We start from the raw sequence: 22,310 nt of genomic DNA, 5'->3' as shown, positions 1-22,310 counted from the left end.
CAGTCTTGGCGATCACCCTTCCCTTTCCAGAGAGGAACAACAAGGCCCCTCTTCCAGTCAGTTGGGATGATGCCTGTGTTCCAGGCAGAGCACAAAACTGCATGCAACGACACGAGTGCAGCATTTCCACCAGCCTTGAGAAGTTCAGCATGGATGCCACAGATTCCTGGAGCTTTGCCCCGTTTCAACTGGTTCACCGCAGCCCGTGTTTCCACAAGCGAAGGTGGACCACAGTTGATTCGAGGGTCAGCAACAGGGATTGTAACACCCTTGACGTCCAACTCGACAGCTGGGGGATCCGCCTGGTACAACCGCTCAAAGTAACCGGCCCAGCGGGCCTTCACTTCAGACTCCTCTGTCAAGAGCCCACCACTCTTTGCTCTAACTGCAGTGCTCCGAGGGATGGGCTTGGATGAACGCAATGCGTGAATTCCCCTGCAAGCGGGACGAGAATCACCTGTCCACAGGTGATGCTCTACCCCCTCACAGATTCCTCTGTGGTTGTCAGGTCAGGTTAGATCTGTGACCTGACCTCATTAGGTGGTTGTCAGGTCAGGTTCGATCTGTGACTTGACCTCATTAGGTGGTTGTCAGGTTAGGTTCGATCTGTGACCTGCTACAGGTACCATGTAAATCTGTACTAACCTGTTCCATGGTCGGGTTGTCGTCGACTAAACCGTCTCCCCCACCAGGTTTCCTTGTGAGGAGGGTGTTTGGATATGGACACCCAGCAGGATTAAAAACAAAACCTGTCTAAAGGCGGAGGAGCTCCTTGTGAGCCAACAGCCATCCATATCTAGTGCCCAACTGTGTCTGCGGACGTCCTCCCGCAGTTGGGTTACTTTTTTATTAGGAGGTTGGTGGCAAAATTTGCACTCCGGCCACCGTAAAACCCTTCATTCCGCAAAACACAAAAAAAAACAAAAAAATAATCTGAAAACCCACTCCGTGGGAGTACCTCCTGCGCAGCTTCCCTTCGCAGGGCAGCTCACCGGATGACGGGATTGGGGCAAAGCCTTCGGGACCCCCAATCTTTGATGATAGGAGGGAAACCACGGGGTAACATCCATGGGTCAGATTGCGGGAGAGTGTGTCGGAGTGGTGCTGAGGTGTCGTCCACCAGACGGCGGTCTCCTTGGGTTAACCTGAGGCGGTCCCTTCGGATGGGTGCCTGGAATGTCCTATCCCTAAGAGAGGATGATCACCTGTCTCTGTTATCATCTGAGCTCAAGCGTTTGGACATCGGGATTGCAGCTCTCTCTGAGGTTCATGAAGTCAACGTGGGACGGAATCATCAAAATGTACCAATGAACCAATGTCATAGCAAATACCTATTTTGGGGGGCAACCCCCCCCCGGCCCGTATATGCCCTTAACCCCAATTTTTTTCAAAGTGTGACCAAACTTTGGTACATTACAGGTGATGAAGGTTGTGGTCAAGTTTCATCGGCATTATTGTGTAGCTTTGGAGAAGCAACAAATACATATTTTGGGGGGCACCCCCCTATATCCCCTTTAACACCGATTTTTTTTTTTTTTGTCATGAACAAACTTTGATACATTGTGGGTGATGAAGGTTGTAGTCAAGTTTCATCGGAATTGTGTGTTTGTTCTGAGAAGAAAGCAAATGCCTGTTTAGTGGGGCAAACCCCAATAAATTCCCTCTGTAGACCCAGGAATTTTTTTTATGCCATTAACAAACTTTGGTACATACAAGGTGATGAAAGTTGTGGTAAACTTTCGTCAAAATCGCACGTGTAGTTTCAGAGAAGTTGCAAGTACAGTATTTGTGGACGGACGGATAGACAGACAGACGGACGGACGCCCACCATCCCATAAGCTCCCCGGAATTCCGTTCCAGGTGAGCTAAAAACAATTTTTTTATTTTTTTTAATCACACTTATTCCCCATGAGGAGTACTGGTCATGTGCGAAGCTTCAATTTTTTCCCCTTAGTGCAGTTTCGTAGAAAGAGGTGCAGTTTTTCCTTCTTTTTACAACATGGCTGCCACACCACGTGACGTACGATGTCTTAATTATCATTAAAACATTCTACATGAGTAGTTGCTCCAAAGGTGAAAAATTTATGTCAATCAGACAAGCGGTTACAGAGAAAAAAAAAAACACTCAAGTTATGGTGCAGACAAACAAAGGACAGATGGACCCAAATGCAATACCCTCTCCTCTGGTGAGGGTAACTGGTGAGTTCATAGAACATGACAACCCGGTTGTCGGCCGACCACTTCGAGGGTCATCGTCGCTATCAGTTTCCAGGCTCCAGAAACATTCTGCCCAACGTTTAACGGAACTCACATCGCTGGAAGAGTTGCCCTACACGTTCTTTAAACGCCTACGAATATCCACTGGAGGAACCTCTTCCGCAGTTATAAATTCCCTAACAGCTTCGTCTAAAAAAAAAAAAAAAAAAGATTCAATTCAACAAAACAAAACACTGAGCGCACTCTCTTCGTTCATCATTGTTCGGTGCATGGCTGTGCCTGTGCCGTTGAAGCAGTGGCCACTGTAGATCAGCTCAGGAATTTGTAATTTGTTCAGGATGCTGGCGATAACTGACCTACTCTCTGCAAAGGACACCATGGGATCTTTATCGTCCAACAAGGAATGCCGGCAGATGAGACACCACCGATACGAAACAGGATGACAGTTTATAGCTGCAGGGATTCAAACCCAAGCGAAACAGCTCAAAGGTGCGTGTGCATACCTCTGAACCACTGTATATACTGGCAGCCGCACCTCGTTTTCTCATACAATGTCAGGTAAAGTCACCCTGATTTCAGATGGGACAGCCGGCTTTCCATCACTAAAGAAAACCGAGTCGTTTGTAAGAAGTCCCTTGGAGTTTTAGTTCAAGCGAATCCGTTACAAACGCAATGAGGGAGTACACAAAACAGGAACCTACTTATTACATCCACCAAAATGTCAATGTTGTGAATCCATCACCCCTCTCACCTTTCGTTCCTCTACAATCCGGAGATACCTCACCCCTCTGTTGATGCAAAACCAATATGGTACATACGTCTTCCAATAATACAAATCCCGATAGAACGGTGAAGGATGCATCGTTCTCTTTCACCACATGCAAGGTTTACAGATTTATTCATGACGCACCATTCATAGCACAATGGGCTCGCAGGCTAGCTTTCAGCCGTCCAATCGCGACCCCGACCCAATCGTCCAATCAAATCTTGCTCCAATCGAAGCCCGATAACAAAAATATTACAATGTCGACCCTGAAAACTAACCGTCGACACCAACAACCAACGGTGTCGATGTCAGTGCTGACAATGATAACTCCGCCATGCATTTTCTGGACATTTTAAAGTTTCCTGAAAATGTTTTTCCTTCACTGTGTGTCTAACTGGGTTTTTGCAGCAAGGTCCGATACTTCCTGGGTCTTTGCAGCAAGGTTTGGGTCGTGGGGGGCTGCTTTCCCCTGAAGCCGATGTGCCTTTTAAAATCCTTCTCGTACCAGAACGTGAACGAACAAACTTCGCAAACGAACCTATGCTCTCCCATGTGAATGCACATGTGCCTCTTCAGCTTGAGCACAGACGAAAAGATCTGTGGACAAATCTTGCAGCGGTACGGACGCTGTCCCATGTGAATGCGCATGTGCGTTTTCAACGACGGTTCACACCAGAACGCCTGCGAACAAGCTTTGCAGCTGTACGGACACTCTCCCGTGTGAATGCGCCTGCATTTTTGACACACTAACGCCTGGCTGAACGCCTTCCAACAATCCACGTTTGTGGAAAGTCCCTTGTTTCTATGGATGTGCCGGTTGTACACCGATCGGTAAATGAACGTTTTCCCGCACACGTTGCAGGTATATAGCAGCTTGCTTGCCGCTTCCGTTGGTGCGTTCGCCGTGAGCACGTACTCCAAACGTACGGCGTCGGAAGGGTTGGTCAACCTATCCTTTTGAACGTCGGGATCCGGTCGATGCCGTTCCGAGTGCGCCTGCAAGTCAGCCTCGGAGGTGAAGCTGCAAGAGCATGAGGTGCAGGAATAGTTCCCGGCGAGACTCTTGCATGTCCCTGTGAATAAGATTCACGAAAAAAAAAACAATAATAATCAATAATTCCAAACAGTTTGGTCCTCTTAATATAAAAGCTTAAATTGCAGCCACAACAGTTGCAATCACTTGCACGTGAAGGTAAACAAATGGGTCGAGTGGGCATCAAACGAGTGCGCAAAAGATGTTCGGCAAAAAGTATGTCCACCGATTCAAGAATTCACCCACCATCAACTGCCAACTGTCGTTGAGGATTTCCTTCTTTTGTCGACTGTCGATCGTCATTGTTGAGGATTTTCTCCAAGCCGAGATTTTGTCTGAATTTTGATATTCCCCAATGCTGATAGCACGAGTGGCAAATTTGATCGGTCGACGTGGCATAATAGTTTGTCCAAGTACTGCTAAACGGGTTTTGAAAGGTGTCACAAGCGCTTTGTGTTCTACAGTGATCAGGTTCATAATTCATTTGAACATGGTGCGTGGCGCCGTGGTGGAGGTTTGAATTTTTAACCTCAGCAGCTTCCTCCTCCCCTTCCTTAGTGTTCCCGTCAGCGAAGCGACGGTGGTATTTGCTAGTTTGAATTTTTTATCTTGCCAAAACGAAGTTTTTGCAAGATATGTGAGTCAGCTTGTATGTTTTTTTTTTGTTTGTCTGTAATCACATATAAAAAAAATTCTGCAGAGCACAGTTATCATTGGAAATTTTTGTAACTTCGCATATCAGAGGCCTATAGAGGTCCCTTTCAGCGCACAAAATTTTGAAGGTCAAGGTCAAACTTACAGACTGGTCTCCCATCACTACTTTCTCAAACATCAACTCATCCTGGGAATTCTTTCAAAGAAACTTGCTCTCCCTCATGCACAGATTTATCCCCTCTCGTGTTCAGTTGTCTTACCCTTCCTCCCGCCCTTGGTTTACTGAAGCTTGTGGCGAGGCAGTTGTCCTGAAACAACTTGCCTTTGCCTCATGGAAAGCAAACCCAACTGAGGGCAATCTCAGTTCTTTCCACAAAGCTCGGAACAAGTGTGTATCTACCCTCAGGAGAGCCAGAAAACAACATCTTTCTCATCTCAAGTCTGAACTCTCAAACCTCTCTCCCTCCTCAAAATCCTGGTGGCGTTTAATCAAATCTGTTTCTGGTGTATGTTCCCCCTCCATCCCTCCCTTACCTCAAATGGCCACACTGCTGATTCCACACGTGATAAAGCTGAATGTCTAAACTCGGTGTTTGCAGCTAAATCTTGTGTCCTAAACCCATCTCTATCTCTACCCACTTTACCCAGTCGCACCCAACTGTCCCTGGACTCTGTATCCTTTTCTCCTGACAAGGTGGAGAGCTTGCTTTCAAACCTCGAGTCAGATTCTGCAACCGGTCCAGACGGCATCAGCCCACGTGTCCTCAAAGCCTGCTCTTCTGCTCTTGCTCACCCTCTCTCTGTTCTATTCACCCTCTCATTTGCCCAAGGTCATCTGCCATCTGCTTGGAAATCTGCTAACATCACTGCCCTGCACAAAAAAGGTGCAAAAACAGATCCCTATAACTACAGACCAATCAGCCTTCTCCCAATCATCAGCAAGGTGATGGAATCCATCATCGCTTCAGATATGAAATCCTTCCTCTTCTCCAATGGCTTGATTTCCAATCATCATTTTGGTTTCAGACCAGGTCACTCTACCCTGGATATGCTGCTACTGCTCTCCCATCAATGGATGGAGGTCCTCAATGCCAGACAGGAAATCCGAGCCGTATCCCTGGACATATCACGTGCTTTTGACACAGTCTGGCACCCCTGCCCTACTCACCAAACTCTCTTCCCATGGTATTCAAGGCCATCTCCACTCATGGCTCGCAGACTTCCTCTCCTGTCGCAGTCAACGTGTGGCCCTAAATGGAGTTCTTTCATCCCCTCTTCCTGTGCAGGCTGGAGTTCCTCAAGGTAGCGTTCTGGGCCCTGTTCTTTTTCTGGTTTTCATCAATGATCCATGATCTCTCGGACTCTCTGGAAAATCCTCTATTTCTCTTTGCCGACGACTCCACCCTCTGCCGTACCATCTGTCATCCCTCAGACCAGCAAGCAGCAGCTTCTTCACTCACTGCAGATCTGGATAAAATCACAAACTGGTCCAACACGTGGAACATGTCTTTCAATCCAGACAAATCTCACACTCTCACTATGTCTCTTCGAAAGGACCATTTACAAAACCCCCCCATCCACTTTCTCAACAATCCTCTGGAAAAAGTCTTTTCTTTCAAGCTTCTAGGTCTCACTATCTGCCATGACCTTTCCTGGGAAAGTCACATTTCCAACCTCGCCTCAAAAGCCAGTCGCCGACTGGGAATCCTCCGTCGTGCTAAGTCCTTCCTCGGCCCTCTTGAGCTCCTGACCACTTACAAAGCTTTTGTCCGTAGCCTGATGGAGTACTGCTCTCCCCTCTGGGCTGGTGCTCCTGCCTCCCACCTTTCTCGGCTTAACGCTGTCGAAACCAGGGCATTTAAGATCATCGGCATCTCCCGCAATGAAGCTGAGTCTTTGGGCCTCTCACTCAATCACTGCAGGTTGGTCGGTGGTCTTTCTGTCTTCTACCGACTGCTCTCCAGCCTTGCCCCCCCTGCTCTCTCTGCGATTTGTCCCCACCACATTTCCACAGGGCGCTCAAGGTCCGCCAACAACCCCCTTCTGGTAAAACTACCAAAATCACGAATCACTGCTCATCTTCACTCTTTCATTCCTCTTTTTTCCCGCCTTTGGAATAAACTTCCTCACTCTATTCTTTCCCATTCTTCCCTCCAGGCTTTCAAAACAGCTGTTCACCACCACCTCTTATCTTCCCCCATCCAAATCCTCGATCTTTTCTACCCCCGATAATCCACCCAAGCCCACTTCCTTCATTTCTCCTGCTTTCCTTCCTGAAAGTCCCTGAAATGTCCATCTTCTCTTCGCCATGTTCCCCGTCCCATCCCCATCCCTCTCCCTTCCACAGTTCACCTAATGTGTCTGTTCCCCACTGTTTTGTCCCTTCCACTCCCGCCCCTCTTGTCTCATGCCTCCTTGCTGTGAGTTGTGTGTTTGCTCTCATACGAGCCTCGACCAAGGTATACAAAAAAAAAAAAAAAAAAAAAAAAGTCAAGGTCACTTTGTCTCAAATCAGGGGAGTCGACGAAACCCTTATTTTTTGAGTAATTTTGATCGGATCGTCTTCAAACTTCATGGGAATATAGTTCATGGTCTGGCGCTCAGCTGATCAATTTTTGGTGGCGATTGGCCTTGACCTTCATGTTTTTTTTTTTTTTGTCTGTAATCACGTATAAATCACTCTGCAGAGCACAGTTATCATTGGAAATTTTTGTAACTTCGCATATCAGAGGCCTATAGAGGTCCCTTTCAGCTCACAAAATTTTGAAGGTCAAGGTCACTTTGTCGCAAATCAGGGAAGTCGACGAAACCCTTATTTTTTGAGTAATTTTAATCTAATCGTCTCCAAACTTTATGGGAATATAGTTCATGGTCTGGCGCTCAGCTGATTAGTTTTTGGTGGCGATTGGCCTTGACCTTCATGGTTAGCGCCTGAGGTCAAACATATTTGACCCCAAGGTCAAATTTTCAAGTTTTAGGAACCATATCCTGTAGTACCTCAAATTGAACACCTCGATGAGTGCTTTCTAGATATGTCAAGCTTGAGATATTATGACGTCATTTGGTGACGTTATGAGGCAAACACATATTTTTCATGGTTACTCTGTAGAACGATTCTCATCGGAATCTCTCGTAGGCAGATATTCCTCAAGAAGTCGCTCCTGGTGGATAGCAGCTCTGTTCACCTCAGTGTGACCTTAAAGAAGTCACACGTGGTCACCTTTTGGCAAGATACGGGTCACCCTGCGGGTGACATTGGTTTATTTTATTTTTTTATATGTTGCAGAAAAAAAAAATAACATTCCCAGAAGTTTACTGCCATTGATACAGCATCTTTTGCACCACCTTATTTAACACATCACATTAGTTCTTTGTGCTTGTTGTTTCTGTCCAGAATGATGTCCCAAAAAACAAGTATGCTGGTCAGAATTATATTCATTGTCTTTTGACAGGCAGATAGAGTAAAAAGATTACCTTACCACGTTGTGCGAACGTGCGATTGGGACGAGATTTGCATACAATTTGCCAAAGTACAACTTAACTGCAGGTTCATGTTCCGATTTCTGTCCTGAATCGTGTTCAAAATATAATATCGAATTGAAATTAAGTAGCTCCTCGATCATAGACTGACATCTGCAGCAGACAGACAGTGAACGGATTGCTTAACCCCACGTTTCGCTTCGCCTGCACGAGGTAACAATGGTACAACCCTGGACCAAACTTGGAAATGCGAGGTCACAATGGTCCAACCTTGAACTAAACTTGGCAATGTGAGGTAACAATGGTACAACCCTGGACTAAACTTGGAAACATAACGGAGAAAAAAAAAAACTTTGTTATGGAATCCCCACAATTCACAGGACTCACCATCCTCTGGGTCCCTTCCCTTGGACCCAAATGAATCCTCTTCTTTGATCTTGATGCATAGGACTCCAGCAGGTACGACAGCCAAGCCTAAAGTAGTCTCCACAGTAGGCCCCAATGCGGGCATCGAAATCGGTCCCAATGCGGGCATCGAAGTAGGCCCAAAGGCAGGCATCGAAGTAGGCCCCAATGAGGGCATCGAAGTAGGCCCCAATGAGGGCATCGAAGTAGGCCCCAATGCGGGCATCGAAGTAGGCCCCAATGCGGGCATCGAAGTCGGCTCCAATGCGGGCATCGGAGTAGGTCCCAATGTGGGCATCGAAGTCGGCTCCAATACAGGCATCGAAGTAGGCCCCAATACAGGCATCGAAGTCGGCCCCAATGTGGGCATCGAAGTCGGCCCCAATGCGGGCATCGAAGTCGGCCCCAATGCGGGCATCGAAGTCGGCCCCAATACAGGCATCGAAGTCGGCCCCAATACAGGCATCGAAGTAGGCCCCAATGCGGGCATCGAAGTCGGCCCCAATACAGGCATCGAAGTAGGCCCCAATACGGGCATCGAAGTAGGCCCCAATGCGGGCATCAAAGTTGGACCCAAAATAGGTCCCACAGTAGGCCCCAAGGCAAGCCTCAATACAGGCCTCACAGCAGGTCCTAATACAGGTCCCAATGCAAACCCCACAACAGGTCCCAATATAGTCTCCACAGTAGGTCCCGTTGCAGGCCTCACGATAGGCCCCACAGTAGGTCCCGTTGCAGGCCTCACGATAGGCCCCACAGTAGGCCCCAATCGTCCCGCACGGCACGACTCCATGAAACGGCAGAGCTCGGCGTACATGGGATAGTTGAACTTTCGTGTGACAAAAGAACAGAGTTGAACCCTCATTGAAGCGGGCTTGGCTCGGGCACACAGAGCTCCAAAGATCTCGATCCCCAGACCCGTAACCGCAGCTCGGAGGGACTCCTCCGTTAAACCCTGGATCTCCAGCCAGGCCGGGATGGGACTGAGGTTGCCCCGATCTCTCGCACGATCCATTGTCTGTCAGAAACGTGCATCGAGTGATATATATATATATATATATAATTAAATAAATAAATAAATCACACGTGTTTTGACCGTTTGTTTTTATAAAGAAAAAGGTTTCTGGAAAGTAACTCCAGTCAAGCCCCGCGCAATGGATGTTTGTCCATGCTAAATCTTTAAAAATACATTAAAATACCATCTCAGTTTGACTCATTTTCTCAGGGGAGGGGTTGGAGTGGCGGTGGTAGTGGAGGGAATGAGGGTGGTGGTTGGGGTTGTGGGGTCCAGTGTGAAAGGGGGGCAGAGGAGGAGACACAGGGACAGCAGCACTGATCCATACCCTTGTGGGCCTACCTTCGGTGGTGCTTGAAGCTCTGCTGGGACTTGTTTTCCTGTGAAACCCGACACATCCGAGGGCCGCGCAAACGTTTTGGTACAAACGGCATTTTTCCTCTTCCGAGCAGCAACCCGAGCTCTCCTCTCCTCCGGTGTCTCCTTGTCCCGCACATCCTTCTTCCGTTGAGCATTCTGCGCGAGACGAGCACTCCTCGCTTTTGGAGTCTCAACGGAACGTCGCACACGAGCAGCTTGAGCTCTCTGCTTCAGCCTGGCTTCTCGTTGTTCACGGGATTCCTTCTCTATTTTTGCCTGAAAATATTGGGACATTTGTTTGAGCGTCTTCTTCCTCCGCTCCGGACTCTCCCTTGCTCTTGCTTGCCGCTTCTGCTTCGCCTTTGCAGACAATCGTTCGGCCGTAGTTACGTATTTGATGGTTCTTCCCATTTCCCTGGAGAAAAATTATGATTTTCAACTTTCAAATAATTAATTAAATTTTTTTTTTTCTTGGCGACAAGGACGGAAGGTCGTCACCGCGATCAATACATTAATCACCGATATTATAATCATCCCTGTGTCGAACACAGAACAATACGATGAGTCACGAGGTGAATGAAACAGATGATGAAGATAGCGACGTTTACCTGAAACGCTCGACGGACTGTTAGTACTTGCTGAGAAGAAGAACGACGCCGAGGAGGCAAAACGGTCACACCCAATTGGTCAGTGCCGCGACCAATCGACGCGTGAGCACAGCTGACGTCACACCCAATTGGTCAGTGCCGCGACCAATCGACGCGTGAGCACAGCTGACGTCACACCCAATTGGTCAGTGCCGCGACCAATCGACGCGTGAGCACAGCTGACGTCACACCCAATTGGTCAGTGCCGCGACCAATCGACGCGTGAGCACAGCTGACGTCACACCGAATTGGTCAGTGCCACGACCAATCGAGAGTGAACAAAAGTGACGTCACAGCCAATTGGTCAGCGCCGTGACCAATCGACATTAAGCACGGGGTGTGCAATCGTACTCCATATTGTCAGGATGACGAAGGAAAACATGGTCGCCCATTCAAAATGTGTGCGGAACGACACGCCTACTGCTGTAGAGTGAAGTGCTCAGCGTTTAAAGACCTACCTTTTATTCTCGAACGTTTTCACAACGAACAAGATACATCAGTGAAGGACTAAAATCGAGAGATCACGGGTTTTGTTCATCCTCGTCATGTTGATAAATGTCATCCCGCCGAGCACGATAACGGCCGAAGCAATTTCAACGATTCCAACAGAAGGAAGCGAAATCCTCTCTTGGGTATTGCAGCCGTATCATCACTATTATAGGTGTTATTATTTTTAATTGGCAAGAGTAAGATAAGATAAAATATCTGGGGTGTGTTCCATTACCAATAAGCTTGCAGAGCGCTCGGCAAATGGCTCAAGCACTCAAGCAAACACTCCAACGAAACAGTTCATAAGGACCGACTGGCTTGGCAAGCAGGAGCAAGCTTATTCTGTCCACCACCGAAGCTGGGTGGGGGTTATGTTTTCACCCCCATCTGTCTGTGAACAGGATATCTCAAAAGATTGTGGACGGATTCGGACAAAACTTGGTGGACAAGATGGGTGTGTGACAAAGATGAAATTATTGGATTTTGGTGAAGATCCGAATCTGGATAACAGAATTTTTTTTATTTGTTGAGTGATTCTTCACCATTGATAGATAGGGTTAAAACATTGAGTGCTCGCTCCACACATGCCACCTCACACGCTTGCTCCACACACGCCACCTCACACACTCGCTCCACACACGCCACCTCACATGCTCGCTCCAAACACGCCACCTCACACGCCACCTCACACGCTTGCTCCACACACGCCACCTCACACGCCACCTCACACGCTTGCTCCACACACGCCACCTCACACGCTTGCTCCACACACAATGCACCACCTTGAGCGCTCGCTCCACACACGCCACCGCACACGCTCACTCCATACACGCCACCTCACATGCTCGCTCCAAACACGCCACCTCACACACCACCTCACACACTCGCTCCACACACGCCACCTCACACAATGCACCACCTTGAGCACTCGCTCCACACATGCCACCTCACACGGTCGCCCCACACACGCCAACTCACATGCTCACTCCACACGCAATGCACCACCTTGAGCACTCGCTCCACACACGCCACCTCACACGCTCTCGCCACACACGCCACCTCACATGCTCGCTCCACACACGATGCACCACCTCACACGCTCACCCCACACACGCCACCTCACACGCTCACTCCACACATGCCACCTCACACGCTCGCTCCACACACGCCACCTCACACGCTCGCTCCACACATGCCACCTCACACCCTCACTCCACACACGCCACCTCACACGCTCGCTCCACACACAATGCACCACCTTGAGCGCTCGCTCCACACATGCCACCTCACTTGCTCGCTCCACACACAATGCACCACCTTGAGCACTCGCTCCACACACGCCACCTCACCCACTCGCTCCACACACACCACCTCACACACTCGCTCACACAATGCACCACCTTGAGCACTCGCTCCACACACTCCACCTCACATGCTCGCTACACAGACGCCACCTCACACGCTCACTCCACATACGCCACCACACACACTCGCTCCACATACGCCACCTCACACACTCGCTCCACACACGCCACCTCACACGCTCGCTCCACACACAATGCTCCACCTTAAGCACTTTCACCACACACGCCACCTCACACGCTTGCTCCACACATGCCACCTCACACGCTCGCTCCACACACAATGCACCACTTTGAGCACTCGCTCCACCCACGCCACCTCACACACTTGCTCCACACACGGCACGTCCCGCGGTCACTCCACACATGCCATCTCACACACTCGCTCCACACACGCCACCTCACCCACTCGCTCCACACACGCCACCTCACACGCTCGCTCCACGCACACCACCTCACACACTCGCTCCACACACTGCACCACCTTGAGCACTCGCTCCACACACTCCACCTCACATGCTCGCTACACACACGCCACCTCACACGCTCGCTCCACACATGCCACCACACACGCTCGCTCCACATACGCCACCTCACCCGCTCGCTCCACACACGCCACCACACACACTCGCTCCACATACTCCACCTCACACGCTCGCTCCAAACACGCCACCTCACACACCACCTCACACACGCCACCTCACACAATGCACCACCTTGAGCACTCGCTCCACACACGCCACCTCACATGCTCGCTCCAAACACGCCACCTCACACGCCACCTCACACACTCGCTCCACACACGCCACCTCACACGATGCACCACCTTGAGCACTCGCTCCACACATGCCACCTCACACGGTCGCTCCACACACGCCAACTCACATGCTCACTCCACACGCAATGCACCACCTTGAGCACTCGCTTCACACACGCCACCTCACACGCTCGCGCCACACACGCCACCTCACACGCTCGCTCCACACACAATACACCGACTTCAGGACTCGCTCCACACACACCACCTCACATGCTCGCTCCACACACGCCATCTCACACGCTCGCTCCACACACGCCACCTCACACGCTCGCGCCACACACAATGCACCACCTTGAGCACTCGCTCCTCACACGCCACCTCACACACTCGCTCCACACACAATGCACCACCTTGAGCACTCGCTCCACACACGCCACCTCACACACTCGCTCCACACACAATGCACCACCTCACACACTCGCTCCACACACGCCATCTCACACGCTCGCTCCACACACGCCACCTCACACGCTCGCTCCACACACAATGCACCACCTTGAGCACTCGCTCCACACACGCCACCTCACATGCCCGCTCCACACACGCCACCTCACACGCTCGCTCCACACACAATGCACCACCTTCAGCACTCGCTCCACACACGCCACCTCACCCACTCGCTCCACACACGCCACCTCACACGCTCGCTCCACACACACCACCTCACACACTCGCTCCACACACAATGCACCACCTTGAGCACTCGCTCCACACACGCTACCTCACACGCTCGCTCCACACACACCACCTCACACACTCGCTCACACACAATGCACCACCTTGAGCACTCGCTCCACACACTCCACCTCACACGCTCGCTCCACACACAATGCACCACTTTGAGCACTCGCTCCACACACGCCACCTCACACGCTCGCTCCCCAAACAATGCACCACCTTGAGCACTCGCTCCACACACGTGACCTCACACGCTCACTCCACACACGCCACCTTGAGCACTCGCTCCACACACGCCACCTCACATGCTCGCTCCACACACGCCACCTCACATGCTCGCTCCACACACAATGCACCACCTTGAGCACTCGCTCCACACACGCCACCTCACATGCTCGCTCCACACACAATGCACCACCTTCAGCACTCGCTCCACACACGCCACCTCACCCACTCGCTCCACACACGCCACCTCACACGCTCGCTCCACACACACCACCTCACACACTCGCTCCACACACAATGCACCACCTTGAGCACTCGCTCCACACACGCTACCTCACACGCTCGCTCCACACACACCACCTCACACACTCGCTCACACACAATGCACCACCTTGAGCACTCGCTCCACACACTCCACCTCACACGCTCGCTCCACACACAATGCACCACTTTGAGCACTCGCTCCACACACGCCACCTCACACGCTCGCTCCCCATACAATGCACCACCTTGAGCACTCGCTCCACACACGTGACCTCACACGCTCACTCCACACACGCCACCTTGAGCACTCGCTCCACACACGCCACCTCACATGCTCGCTCCACACATGCCACCTCACACGCTCACTCCACACATGCCACCTCACACGCTCGCTCCACACATGCCACCTCACACACCACCTCACATGCTCGTCCACACACGCCACCTCACACGCTCGCCCCACACACGCCACCTCACATGCTCGCTCCACACTCAATGCACCACCTCACACACTCGCTCCACACACAATGCACCATCTCACACGCTCGCTCCACACACGCAACCTCACATCCTCACTCCACACACGCCACCTCACACACTCGCTCCACACACGATGCACCACTTTGAGCACTCGCTCCACACACGTCACCTCACACGCTCGCTCCACACACAATGCACCACCTTGAGCACTCGTTCCACACACGCCACCTCACACGCTCACTCCACACTCAATGCACCACCTCACACACTCGCTCCACACACAATGCACCATCTCACACGCTCGCTCCACACACGCCACCTCACATCCTCACTCCACACACGCCACCTCACACACTCGCTCCACACACGATGCACCACCTCACACGCTCGCCCCACACACGCCACCTCACACGCTCACTCCACACATGCCACCTCACACGCTCGCTCCACACACGCCACCTCACACACTCGCTCCACACATGCCACCTCACACCCTCACTCCACACACGCCACCTCACACGCTCGCTCCACACACAATGCACCACCTTGAGCACTCGCTCCACACATGCCACCTCACATGCTCGCTCCACACACGCCACCTCACATGCTCGCTCCACACACAATGCACCACCTTGAGCACTCGCTCCACACACGCCACCTCACCCACTCGCTCCACACACGCCACCTCACACGCTCGCTCCACGCACACCACCTCACACACTCGCTCCACACACAATGCACCACGTTGAGCACTCGCTCCACACACGCTACCTCACACGCTCGCTCCACACACACCACCTCACACACTCGCTCACAGACAATGCACCACCTTGAGCACTCGCTCCACACACTCTACCTCACATGCTCGCTACACACACGCCACCTCACACGCTCGCTCCACATACGCCACCACACACACTCGCTCCACATACGCCACCTCACACACTCGCTCCACACACGCCACCTCACACGCTCGCTCCACACACAATGCTCCACCTTGAGCACTTTCTCCACACACGCCACCTCACACACTCGCTCCACACACGCCACCTCACACGCTCGCTCCACACACAAGGCTCCACCTGGAGCAGTTTCTCCACACACGCCACCTCACACGCTTGCTCCACACATGCCACCTCACACGCTCGCTCCACACACAATGCACCACTTTGAGCACTCGCTCCACCCACGCCACCTCACACACTTGCTCCACACACGCCACGTCCCACGCTCACTCCACACATGCCATCTCACACACTCGCTCCACACACGCCACCTCACCCACTCGCTCCACACACGCCACCTCACACGCTCGCTCCACGCACACCACCTCACACACTCGCTCCACACACAATGCACCACGTTGAGCACTCGCTCCACACATGCTACCTCACACACTCGCTCCACGCACACCACCTCACACACTCGCTCACACACAATGCACCACCTTGAGCACTCGCTCCACACACGCCACCTCACACGCTCGCTCCACACATGCCACCACACACGCTCGCTCCACACATGCCACCACACACGCTCGCTCCACATACGCCACCTCACACGCTCGCTCCACACACGCCACCACACACACCCGCTCCACATACGCCACCTCACACGCTCGCTCCAAACACGCCACCTCACACACCACCTCACACAATCGCTCCACACACGCCACCTCACACAATGCACCACCTCACATGCTCGCTCCATACACGCCACCTCACATGCTCGCTCCAAACACGCCACCTCACACGCCACCTCACACACTCGCTCCACACACGCCACCTCACACGATGCACCACCTTGAGCACTCGCTCCACACACGCCAACTCACATGCTCACTCCACACGCAATGCACCACGTTCAGCACTCACTCCACACACGCCACCTCACACGCTCGCGCCACACACGCCACCTCACACGCTCGCTCCACACACAATGCACCACCTTCAGGACTCGCTCCACACACACCACCTCACATGCTCGCTCCACACACGCCACCTCACACACTCGCTCCACACACGCCACCTCACACACTCGCTCCACACACAATGCACCACCTTGAGCACTCGCTCCACACACGCCACCTCACACACTCGCGCCACACACAATGCACCACCTTGAGCACTCGCTCCACACACGCCACCTCACACACTCGCTCCACACACAATGCACCACCTCACACGCGCGCTCCACACACGCCATCTCACACGCTCCCACCACACACCCCACCTCACACGCTCGCTCCACACACAATGCACCACCTTGAGCGCTCGCTCCACACACGCCACCTCACATGCTCGCTCCACACACGCCACCTCACACGCTCGCTCCACACACAATGCACCACCTTCAGCACTCGCTCCACACACGCCACCTCACCCACTCGCTCCACACACGCTCGCTCCACACACACCACCTCACACACTCGCTCCACACACAATGCACCACCTTGAGCACTCGCTCCACACACGCCACCTCACACGCTCGCTCCACACACACCACCTCACACACTCGCTCACACACAATGCACCACCTTGAGCACTCGCTCCACACACTCCACCTCACACGCTCGCTCCACACACAATGCACCACTTTGAGCACTCGCTCCACACACGCCACCTCACACGCTCGCTCCACACATGCCACCTCACACGCTCACTCCACACATGCCACCTCACACGCTCGCTCCACACATGCCACCTCACACACCACCTCACATGCTCGTCCACACACGCCACCTCACACGATGCACCACCTTGAGCACTCGCTCCACACATGCCACCTCACACGCTCACTCCACACATGCCACCTCACACGCTCGCTCCACACATGCCACCTCACCCGCCACCTCACACACTCGCTCCACACACGCCGCCTCACACGATGCACCACCTTGAGCGCTCGCTCCACACATGCCACCTCACATGCTCGCCCCACACACGCCACCTCACATGCTCGCTCCACACTCAATGCACCACCTCAAAAACTCGCTCCACACACAATGCACCATCTCACACGCTCGCTCCACACACGCAACCTCACATCCTCACTCCACACACGTCACCTCACACGCTCGCTCCACACACAATGCACCACCTTGAGCACTCGTTCCACACACGCCACCTCACACGCTCACTCCACACTCAATGCACCACCTCACACACTCGCTCCACACACAATGCACCATCTCACACGCTCGCTCCACACACGCCACCTCACACGCTCGCTCCACACACAATGCACCACCTTGAGCACTCGCTCCACACATGCCACCTCACATGCTCGCTCCACACACGCCACCTCACATGCTCGCTCCACACACAATGCACCACCTTGAGCACTCGCTCCACACATGCCACCTCACCCACTCGCTCCACACACGCCACCTCACACGGTCGCTCCACGCACACCACCTCACACACTCGCTCCACACACAATGCACCACGTTGAGCACTCGCTCCACACACGCTACCTCACACGCTCGCTCCACACACACCACCTCACACACTCGCTCACACACAATGCACCACCTTGAGCACGCGCTCCACACACTCCACCTCACATGCTCGCTACACACACGCCACCTCACACGCTCGCTCCACATACGCCACCACACACACTCGCTCCACATACGCCACCTCACACGCTCGCTCCACACACGCCACCTCACACGCTCGCCCCACACACAATGCTCCACCCTGAGCCCGTTCTCCACACACGCCACCTCACACGCTTGCTCCACACATGCCACCCCACACGCTCGCTCCACACACAATGCAGCACTTTGAGCACTCGCTCCACACACACCACGTCGCATGCTCACTCCACACATGCCATCTCACACACTCGCTCCACACACGCCACGTCACCCACTCGCTCCACACACGCCACCTCACACGCTCGCTCCACGCACACCACCTCACACACTCGCTCCACACACAATGCACCACCTTGAGCACTCGCTCCACACACGCTACCTCACACACTCGCTCCACGCACACCACCTCACACACTCGCTCACACACAATGCACCACCTTGAGCACTCGCTCCACACACGCCACCTCACACGCTTGCTCCACACATGCCACCTCACACGCTCGCTCCACACACAATGCACCACTTTGAGCACTCGCTCCACACACGCCACCTTACACACTTGCTCCACACACGCCACGTCCCATGCTCACTCCACACATGCCATCTCACACACTCGCTCCACACACGCCACCTCACCCACTCGCTCCACACACGCCACCTCACACGCTCGCTCCACGCACACCACCTCACACACTCGCTCCACACACAATGCACCACGTTGAGCACTCGCTCCACACACGCTACCTCACACACTCGCTCCACGCACACCACCTCACACACTCGCTCACACACAATGCACCACCTTGAGCACTCGCTCCGCACACTCCACCTCACATGCTCGCTACACACACGCCACCTCACACGCTCGCTCCACACACGCCACCACACACGCTCGCTCCACATACGCCACCTCACACGCTCGCTCCACACACGCCACCTCACACGCTCGCTCCACACACGCCACCTCACACGCTCGCTCCACATACGCCACCTCACACACTCGCTCCACACATGCCACCTCACACGCTCGCTCCACACACAATGCTCCACCTTGAGCACTTTCTCCACACACGCCACCACATACGCTTGCTCCACACATGCCACCTCACACGCTCGCTCCACACACAATGCACCACTTTGAGCACTCGCTCCACACACGCCACCTCACACGCCACCTCCCATGCTCGCTCCACACATGCCACCTCACACACTCACTCCACACACGCCACGTCACACGCTCGCTCCACACACAATGCACCACCTCAAACGCTCGCTCCACACACAATGCACCACCTCACATGCTCGCCCCACACGCTCGCTCCACACATGCCACCTCACACACTCGCTCCACACACAATGCACCACCTCACACGCTCGCTCCACACACAATGCACCACCTCACACGCTCGCTCCACACACGCCACCTCACACGCTCGCTCCACCCACAATGCACCACCTTGAGCACTCGCTCCACACACGCCACCTCACATGCTCGCTCCACACACGTCACCTCACACGCTTGCTCCACCTCACACGCTCACTCCACACACGCCACCTCACACACTCGCTCCACCCACTCGCTCCACCCACACCACCTTTTCCGCCCACCCCACCCACACCACCTCACACACTCGCTCCACCCACACCGCCTTTTCCGCCCACCCCACCCAAACCACCTTTTCAAGCCGCACCACCCACACCAGTTTTTCAGCTTGCCCCACCCACACCACCTTTTCAGCCCGCCCCTCCCAAACAAAGGGTCAACGTTCGCCCCCTCCAGAAGAAAGGTGTCAATGTTCGCCCCCTCCAGAAGAAAGGTGTCAACGTTCGCCCCCTCCCAAAGAAAGGGGTCAACGCCGGCCCCCTCCCGAAGAAAGGTGTCAACATCCACCCCTCCCGAGGAAATGGGTCAACGTCCACCCCTCCCGAGGAAAGCGGTCAACGTCCGTCCCTCCCGAGGAAATGGGTCAACATCCATCCCTCCCGAGGAAAGGGGTCTACGTTCGCTCACTCCTGAGGAAAGGGGTCAACGTCCACCCCCTCCAAAGAAAAATGGTCACAATAGCCGCCCCCCCCCCAAAGAAAAGGGGTCAGAACGTCCACCCCCTCCAAAGAAAATGGGTCAACGTCCACCCCCTCCGAATAAAAGGGGTCATCGCCCACCCCCTCCAAAGAAAAATGGTCAGAATAGCCGCCCCCCTCAAAGAAAAGGGGTCAGAACATCCACCCCTCCAAAGAAAAGGGGTCAGATCGTCCGCCCCTCCGAAGAAAACGGGCCAACATCCGCCCCCTCCAGAAGAAAGGGGTCAACGTCCGCCCCTCCCAAAGAAAGGGGTCAAGGCCGGCCCCCTCCTGAAGAAAGGTGTCAACGTCCACCCTCCCGAGGAAAGGGGTCAATGTCCGCCCCTCCTGAGGAAAGGGGTCAACGTCCGCCCCTCCTGAAGAAAGGTGTCAACGTCCGCCCCCTCCAGAAGAAGGGTGTCAACATCCACCTCCTCCAGAAGAAAAGTGTTAATGTCCGCCCCTCCAGAAGAAAGGTGTTGTTGTTGTTGTTTGTATGCATATATGTTTGTATGTACAGTATGTATAGTATGAATGTATGTATGTATGTACAGTATGTATGTACAGTACATATCTATGTGTGTGTGTGTGTGTGTGTGTGTGTGTGTGTGTGTGTGTGTGTGTGTGTGTGTGTGTGTGTGTGTATGTATGTGTGTATGCATGTATGTGTGTGTATTATGTATGTGTATGTATGTGTGTGTATATTTGTGTGTGTATGTATGTGTGTATGTATGTATGTATGTGTGTATGCGTATGCATGTATGTATGTATGTGTATTATGTATGTGTGTATGCATGTATGTATGTGTGTGTATGTGTGTATGTGTATGAATGTATGTGTGTATGTGTGCATGTATGTATGTGTATGTGTTTGTGTGTATGTATGTGTGTGTATGTATGTATGTGTGTGCATGTATGTATCTTTGTGCATGTATATGTATGTATGTGTGTGTATGTGTGAATGTGTGAATGTATGTATGTATGTGTGTATGCATGTATGTATGTGTGTATGCGTATGTGTGTATGCATGTATGTATGTGTGTATGCGTATGTGTGTATGCATGTATGTATGTGTGTGTATGTATGTATGTGTGTGTATGTATTATGTATGTGTGTATGCATGTATGTGTGTATGTGTGTATGTATGTGTGTGTATGTGTGGATGTGTGTATGTATGTATTGTTGCGGATTTCGCGCCCGCCGGCGTGCGACGGCCACGTAACTCGAATCGCGGCACGTCGCCCACCGGACGGACAATCCAGTCGTGACCCTCTCGGACTAACGCCGGGAACCAGTCACGGGTGGACCTTTCGGTCTCACCGCGATCGAGCCAATCAGCCCCCGCGTGGGATAGGGTTGCTCGCCAAATTCGAACTACCTAAGTACCCACGCGGAGGGTAGACCGGGCGATCGCACCTCGCCGCAGGTCGACTTCGGACACGGGCCACTTAAGCGACCCGTTCCGTACTATCAGAATAACCGAGCGGTGTTATCGTCGACCTCGACGGTTCGATTAATTATCGGGCGTATTCAGCCCACTACCAACCCTTTACGTGAAGCCAGATGGGGATTCAATGGAGGAAAAGACGAAGCGAAGCGGGAGAACAGTTCAACAATAAAGCACATTTATTCGCGGCACACGGGAAGCACACAAATACAATTCCACCAAATGCACACAAAAAAAAGAAAACACAATTCCATTTACACAAAAAGCAAATATAAAAGTGAAAACACAGTGCAGAGCTAATACCGACT

The 22,310-nt window shown here is 52.8% G+C and overlaps 1 protein-coding gene across 2 annotated transcripts; it reads right to left on the bottom strand.

Annotated features, from left to right (window-relative positions):
* Nucleotides 1–214: 214 nt before the first annotated feature.
* LOC147033609 (uncharacterized) lies at nt 215–10,693 on the bottom strand. 2 transcript variants are annotated; one of them, XM_085857238.1, is made up of 4 exons: nt 10,539–10,693; nt 9,913–10,345; nt 8,538–9,573; nt 215–4,056 (listed from the first exon to the last, which is right to left on the bottom strand). In XM_085857238.1, exons 2-4 carry the CDS (start codon nt 10,339–10,341, stop codon nt 3,374–3,376), a joined length of 2,148 nt encoding a protein of 715 aa, XP_085713364.1. In that variant the 5' UTR covers nt 10,342–10,345; nt 10,539–10,693; the 3' UTR covers nt 215–3,373. The 2 variants fall into 2 exon arrangements, with proteins under 2 accessions (XP_085713364.1, XP_085713369.1); XM_085857243.1 differs by lacking the exon at nt 10,539–10,693 and having other exon boundaries at nt 9,913–10,528.
* Between the last annotated feature and the right edge of the window lie 11,617 nt (nt 10,694–22,310).

The sequence above is a fragment of the Eptatretus burgeri genome, chromosome 2 (genome assembly GCF_056783735.1).
Source record: "Eptatretus burgeri isolate ZD-2024b chromosome 2, Ebu_testis_v1, whole genome shotgun sequence".
In the NCBI taxonomy this organism is placed as follows: domain Eukaryota; kingdom Metazoa; phylum Chordata; class Myxini; order Myxiniformes; family Myxinidae; genus Eptatretus; species Eptatretus burgeri.
Note: the sequence above shows the minus strand (reverse complement) of the source record. Positions and strands in the feature narration are given on the sequence as shown.

Coding starts and splice junctions, on each gene's coding strand:
- LOC147033609 (XM_085857238.1), bottom strand. CDS start 10,341: ATGGGAAGAACCATCAAATACGTAACTACGGCCGAACGATTGTCTGCA. Junction 9,574..9,912: donor AGCTTCAAGCACCACCGAAG/GTAGGCCCACAA, acceptor CGTTTCTGACAG/ACAATGGATCGTGCGAGAGA. Junction 4,057..8,537: donor GGGAAGGGACCCAGAGGATG/GTGAGTCCTGTG, acceptor TCTTATTCACAG/GGACATGCAAGAGTCTCGCC.